Below are 7186 nucleotides of genomic sequence, written 5' to 3'. Positions count from 1 at the left end.
TTGGTCAGCATCGTCCCTGTCCCCATCCACCCTCTTCCCACCAGCCTCAGGACACCACCTCCTACTCTTCTCTTTGGTTGGTTGCTGTGGTTGCTGGGGATGGAAGCCAGGGCCTCACATATGCTGCTAAGCATAAAGCCTACCTCTGAACTGCACTCCCAGCCCCTCCACTCTTTATTTCTATGAGATTTATAGATTTTACATAAAAGTAACATTATGAAGTATTTCCTTTTGAGTGCCTGTCCTATTTAATTTAGCATAATATCTTTCAGTTCCACCTATGTTGTTGCAGATGGCAGAATTTCCTTATTCTTTAAGGCTGCATAGTATCCCACTGCATGTGTACCACGTTTCCCCTGGCCATCTGCCTGCTGATGGATATTGAGGTTGCTTTACTATCCTGACCACTGCGAACAGCCCCACAATGAACAGGGAGGGTTCTGCTTTCCTTTCTTTTGGATGTATGCCCTGAGGTGAGACTGCTGGATATATGATGGTTCTAGTTTTAATTTTTTTTAGGAATACCCATTTGATTTTTCCATAATGCTGTGCCAGTCTACATTCCCACCAACAGTGTGAAGGTCTCCGTCTCTCCACATCCTCGCAGCACTCAGTATTCACCTGTTGAATAATAGCATCCTGACAGGCAAGAGGTGACATCTCGTGGTGGTTGCCATGAGCAATCGTACTCATCTTTACATTTAATATCTCTCTGCAAGTTTAATAACGGTTATGCTTAAATTTGAGAGGGTATTCTTATAGATTTTTAAATCTGCATATTAAAATATCATTTAATCTGAAATAAAATGACATCTTCTCAGAGAAATGACCAACAGGCTAGAGTCTCTTGTTTGTTCTGTTAGTTCTGTTGGTGGAGTCTGGGAAGCCTCTTTTTTTTTTTTAACTTTTTTTTTAGTTGTTGATGGGCCTTTATTTAATTAATTAATTTATTTATATGCAGTGCTGAGAACCCAGTGCCTTGCCTCACACATGCTAGGCAAGCACTCTGTCACTGAGCTACAACTCCAGCGCTGGGGAACCTCTTTCTTGGTGTTGATTTTGGACTCAGGCCTGATGATCCTTCACGTCTGTTCATCTTTATGCTTGAAAATCCCAGTTCTTCCACCTAATCTGTTTTCTATAACCTTATATCCAAAGAGGAGTGAGTACAGCAGGCTGGTCATGTCTGTCATCCCAGCTACTCAGGAGGCTGAGGCAGGAGGATGCAAGTTGGAGGCCAGCTTGGCTCACTTAGCATAAACCATGTCTCAAAATTAAAATGGCTGGGGATGTGGCTCAGTGGTGCAGCACCCCTGGTTCAAACCCCAGCTCCAAAAGCAAGCATGTGTGCACGAGTGTGCACACACACACATGCCGTTTGCTGGATAGGACATTAGCTTAAGGGCAAATGGTATTGCCATGGCAGCTCCACTCATGGGCCAGAAGAGCAAGTAAACCACACCCAGGGTATCTCCTGCTGCTTTCTAAGCAATCATCTGACTGACTTCCTTCTGTTTCTTGAATCCACTCACACTGCATTTGGAACTTCCTAGAACTGCTCTGAACTCTCACACTGTGACTTTCTCTGGCTTTGCGTCTTCTGGTTTGACTCACCCTAAATGAAATTTTCAAAATTATATGCACGAGAGAGAGAGAGAGAGAGAGAGAGAGAGTCCTCTGGCTGCACCATGGCCTGCCCCCTCTGCAACCCACGTGTGATCTCCACGGTGAGGCACCCAGGGAATGCAACCCTGATCCCACCAAGGGGTTGAGAGGCCTTTGGAAAGCAATTAGGGTTAGATAAAGCCTCAGAGTGCAGGACTGAATTCTGATGGCTTTGTAAGAGAGAGAGAGTCCAGACAGGCACATAATGTGGTGTCCCACATCACCCTGGGACTCCTGCAGAAAGAAGGCATCCCCAGATGCCAGCCGCAGCCTTCCACCTCTAGAACCGTGAGCGCCAAAATCAGTCTCTTTTCTTTTTAACTTGCCCAGCCTGTGGAACTGTGTTACTGCAACAGCGAACAGACTAAGTAAGGGAGAGAGGAGAGGAGATGGGGGATGGGCAAATGACAAAGCAAATGGGGCAGAGGTGACATTCAGTGAATCTGGGCAAAAGATGTGCAGATGTTCTTTGTATTCATGTAACTTGTCTTTATGAATTTATTTCCAAATACGGACATTTTTATAAAGCTATCTATACACTCTCTCAAATTCTTCTCATTAGTTTTTTTGGCGGTGCCTCTGAGGCATCATAATCCATCCACACCATTCAAAATAGCTCTTGCAAAACACCCATGACTCTCGTGATTAAATTATGGCAAATATTTTCAGTTCTCATAGTGATTGATTCTCAGCAGTAGCAGACACATTGACCACTAACTTCCTTATTGAACCCATTCCTTAGAATCTTGTCTCTCTCCTGCTGTGTTGCTCCTCCTGCTCCTCCTACACGGAACCACTGAAGTCCCTGGAGGTTAGTGATTTCTACATCTTTACTTGTGTTTCTCAGAGATTGCTCCTTGCCCAAACTTGCATTAGCATTTGGATATACCTTCAAAGTAATACTCCAGACAAAGAGCTTCCAGAGCTACAAATTGACTCCATTTTTTCCTTTGACCATTCGGGTCAAGGTACCTCAAAGACATCTGGAAATCCCACACACCCCAAAGTGACCTATGGTCCTCCAGGGTCCCCAAATCTATAAACACCTCCACCATCCATTAAACAAGTCAGAAGTGCTGACAGCTCCGCCTCCTCCATCCTACCTGTATTCAGAGTTGCCCACCCTGCGCCTGGCACATCCATCGCTTGTGCCCCTTCGCCACCTCTCCAGTCCACAGAACATTTTCAGTACAGTATGCGAGAAATTACGTGAGGTATTTGACTGTTTACTGTCTGATGGGCTTTGTGTTAGAGGTCCAGCCCACCACAGGCTCCTGGGAGTGTCTGCAGCACCTGCAAGGCAGCTGGGCTATGCAGCTGGGCTATGCAGCTGGGCTATGCAGGGGTGCCTGTAGGTCAGCTGTACTCATGTGTCTCCACCCCGTGGAATTTTCCATGTGCAGTGGATTCTTTGGGAGGTAACCCTATCATAGCTCAGGGACTCTCTAATAAAACAGAAGAGAGATTCCATCGCAAATTCCATGTCATTGCCAGATCCTCGAAGAATGTTTTTCCCAAATTCTTGTGCCCCCCCCCCCAGCCCCGCCAATTTCTGGTTGTCACTACTAAGTGAATGCAGGTTGATCTGTGTCTTCATTTTAAAATATAACATGAAAAAAAGCTACAAGGATGTGTGTGGGCACTTCACTTCTGTATCACAAAGTGAGCAGCTTCTTTCCTGAATTAGATAATGGGCTTTCACTAAAGGAAAGCGTCCTCTATTTACATGCTGTTTACCACGTAACCACTGCAGGAAAGCTCTCCTGCAGGTTTCCTCTGCGTGTTTAACACCATCATTTCCTCCACTGCTCTCTTGAGTCTGGGCGATCAACCGACGGTAAGCCTAGCCCTGACCTTCAGCATCTGCCGATTCCTCTGGTGCAGATACTCTCACCAGGGCTGGGTTCAGATGCCACTAAGTGATGCCACTAAGCAGATTTGGAAAGAGATGCGCAGCAAACGCAATTCTGTGGTGTTTCCGCTGCAAGGACACAGTGAATAACCCCAGATGGGTGCAGAGGAAATGGGGAAATAGAAGTTGCAGAGTCTCTAAGGCACAGGTACAGTGATGGTCTCAAGTGATCAACTCTGACTGGCATACAATAAATGATCACCAGTACACACTGTACCCTGTGTGGACACATGTTCTGTCATTCAGTACCACCAGGATTAATTTTAGTGGTCAACTGGATTAAGGAGTGGTTGGATAACTGGGAAGGCATTTCAGTCTCTCTCTCTCTCTCTCTTACTCTTCTGAGCCTCTGGACCTGGACCAAGCCCTGCTACCTGCATCCCAGGGTCTCCAGCGGCAGATGACCAACCACCTGTTCTGGGGCTAGTTCCATAATCCACTTTCCCTTACAAACCCCTAGTATACATGGAGTCAGACACAATCATGTAAAAGTCCCAGACTTTCACACCAAAAAACAGACCAGTGGCTCTGTAAAGGCTGGAATGGGGCAGTGTCTGCCTTGTTCACGACTGTGTCCCAGAAATTAAAACAGTGCTGTTTGGGGGTTGAGGGGTGGCAGAGCTCAGTGGTAGACAGCTCACCAAACATGTGCAAGACACTGGGTTCCAACCCCAGCACTGGAAAAAAGAAAGAAAGAAAACTGTCTGATTCTCAGCAAACACTCGACAAATAGCTGAATAAATAAATGAGGCTCACTCAGCAAATTTACACAGTACCCCAAAAGCTAGCCCCATGACTCACACAGGGCAGTGGATATTTATTTCTCCCATATTAACATAAATAAGCATTTTTAAAATCTTTTTTTAATGTCTTCCCAGCACCTGTCTGGTACATAATAGATGTTCAATAAATATAAATGAAGTATAATGAATTAATATAAAACATAGTACTTGAGCTCAGGCTCAAAATAAATACCAACTTGGAGCAGGAGTGGGTGGGGAGAGTCCTGAGGAGACATCAGCACCAGCAACCCCTGCCCAGACGGGTGAGGTAGAGCAGCCCAGCTCCCGGCACAAGGGGCCACAAGAAAGGAAGAAGGGCAGGATGTGTCTGTCCAGGTAGGCAGTGCCCAAACCCACATCACTCGGGTAATGACTAGAAGAATCCATCTGGCACTTTCGTGGTCACACGGAAAAGTCCCAAGGCTGTGCCACCCTGGGCCAACTGCCAGGCATCCTGCGCGTGGGCCTGCTGATGCAGGTGGACACTCAGGCGGACGCTCAGTCTCTGGCCGGCACTGAGGTGCAGCAAGTCACCCCGGAATCCTCCAGCAGAGTTTCTGGGCTCGGAGGAGCAAGGCAGATGCACGGTCAGGGCCAGGGCAGCGGCCCCGCCCGGTGGAGGCTGCAGGAGCAGAGTGAGGGAGACCTCGCCCCCGTTCTGGAGGGTGGCCTTGCGCTGTAGCTCCAGTTGCAAGAAGACGTAGTAGACCCCATCCTCGGCCACCACCAGCTCCCGTGTGTCCTCACTGTAGTTCAGGCCGGGGGACAGGTACACGCCTTTCAGCCCCTGCTGGCTGTACCAGCTCAGGGTCTCATTTCTCAGCAGCACTGCGGGTGGGAGAGGAGGGGGTCACTGTGGGTGGGGTGGAAGGTCAGCGCGGGAGGTGGGGCTGGGGGAGGTGGGAAGGGGAGGGGAGGGGGAAAGGATCACCCAGAGAGGAGGAAGAGATCCAAGAGAAAGGGTCCGCTAAGGAGGGGCGGAAATCCAGGGAGAGGGTAGGGAATGGGAGAGGCGTGGAGAGCCGGGGTGCCGAGCCGGGGTGCTGGACAGCAGGAGCCCGCCAAGAGACAGCCGGGTGCGGGAGCCTGCAGCAGGGGGGAGGGGAGCAGAGGACAGAATGAGGGGGCCCTAGGAACCAGGGTGGAAGGGAGGGAGGCAGAGGAGGAGGAAGGCAGGTGGGAGAGGGAAGGCTGAGGACGTGAGAAGAAGGGGTCCTGAGGCGGAGGGAGAAGGCTCAGGTGGAAGGAAAGGGTCAAGGAGGAGGAGCTGGGGTGGGGGGAATCCTCGGGAGAGGAGGGAGAGGGAGGAGGTAAAGGAAAAGGGGGACGCGGCTCTGGGAAAAGGGGGGCGAGCACTGGGAGAATTTTGGAACCGAGCAGGGAAGGGGAGAGCAGAGGGTCAGGGCAAAGGAGATAGTGTGGTTCGGAGAGATGAAGCGGCAGCTTTCAGAGTCAGGGTGAGATGGCTTCTCAGGAACGGACCGGGAGTAGGTTCTGACGTCCCAGAGCCAGGCTCAGCCTTGGGGATGAGACGCCGTAGCTGAGAGGGCAGGAGTCCAAAGTGGACCAAGTCTCCAGGGAATTGAGGGGAGGCCAGAGAGATCAGGGCACAGGAGATAGATGTGGTTCAGAGAGATGAAGCGGCAGCTTTCAGAGTCGACAGGGTGCAAGGGTGTGATGGGCTCTCAGTCTCCCTGGAGGTCCCCTTCTCAGTATCCCAACAGGAGGGGGCCAGGGCCATGGCAGGACAGGACACTCACCGTTTGGGGTCAGCAGTTTGGCGAACGTTTCCTGCTCCTGAGATTAGAGGAGAAGATAAAAGTGGATAAAAGTCGTCCCAGTCCCCTGGCTGTACACAAGCCCAGAACCCTGCAGGATTAGGGGTGCAGGAGATTCCCAAGGACCTGGAAGAGGAATGGGGTTCCCTGGAGGTCTTGAGAGGGAGAGAGAGTCCAAGAATAAGAGGCTCTCCGGGAGTAAGCAAAGGAAGTGGGGGCCCCCTGTGGTCTGAAATAAGAAGTGCCCTCTGGGTCCAGGTTGGACAAAGATTCGTATTAGTGCCGGGACACAGATGGGGACATAGGATGAAAGGGGGTGCCCCACCAGTCCTAGATGGAAAAGGGGAGCCCTTGAGGATCCAAGTCGGAGGAGGTGCAGGATGCAAAGGGGGCCTCCCGGCAAAGCTAGGTGGAGAAGGGGTTCCCTGGAGAGGGATGGTAGGGTCTCACTCCCCGGCCTGGGGTGCAGAGAGGCGTCTGGGAGGGCGGCATAAGAAGGGCTCCCAACGGGACGGCTGGGAGCTCCGGGTACCCTGGTCGCTGCGCGTCTCACCTTCGGCAGCGGGTCCCAGAGGTTGGCAGGGACGTTCGGCGGGAGCTCCGGGACTTCAGTGAATGCCCGGCTTGTCGCGGTACCGGGGCTGGGACACGACGAGGCGCAGGCAGCCCGCATCTCCCGGGTTACGAGCGCCCAGGCCAAGCCGCCGACCGTCAGGATCGCGAGCGCGGCCACCAGGGCGGGCTGCGGCCGGCAGGTGCGGGCGGGCTGCGCGGGCTTCGCCGGCGGCCACTGGGCCTCGGGGTCCGCGGCGGCGTCGGAGCTGGAGCTCATGGCAGGCGAGTGACAGTCGCCCGCCCGGCGCCGAGCTTTATAGGTTCCGGAAGCCCAGCTTCCGGGGCCGCCCGCGGGGATCCCGGCGACGGCGCCCGCGCCGCTCCGCCCTGTGACTCGCCGGAACTTTCTCCTCTCGGCGTCTCCCCTTTCTCCCAGCCTCCAGCCTGCCCCTGTGGTCCCCCCCCTTTCTCTCTCTCTCTCTCTCTCTCTCTCT

At 52.1% G+C, this 7186-nt stretch overlaps 1 protein-coding gene across 1 annotated transcript; it reads right to left on the bottom strand.

The window, feature by feature from the left end:
- Window positions 1–4359: 4359 nt before the first annotated feature.
- Window positions 4360–7137, bottom strand: Tnfsf9 (TNF superfamily member 9). The gene is made up of 3 exons (XM_015503844.2): window positions 6691–7137; window positions 6120–6156; window positions 4360–5187 (listed from the first exon to the last, which is right to left on the bottom strand). Exons 1-3 carry the CDS (start codon window positions 6967–6969, stop codon window positions 4733–4735), a joined length of 771 nt encoding a protein of 256 aa, XP_015359330.1. The 5' UTR covers window positions 6970–7137; the 3' UTR covers window positions 4360–4732.
- Window positions 7138–7186: the final 49 nt, after the last annotated feature.

This window comes from Marmota marmota, unplaced genomic scaffold, assembly GCF_001458135.2.
Source record: "Marmota marmota marmota unplaced genomic scaffold, marMar, whole genome shotgun sequence".
In the NCBI taxonomy this organism is placed as follows: domain Eukaryota; kingdom Metazoa; phylum Chordata; class Mammalia; order Rodentia; family Sciuridae; genus Marmota; species Marmota marmota.
The sequence above is the reverse complement of the archived record's forward strand: the minus strand, read 5'-3'. Positions and strand labels throughout refer to the sequence as shown.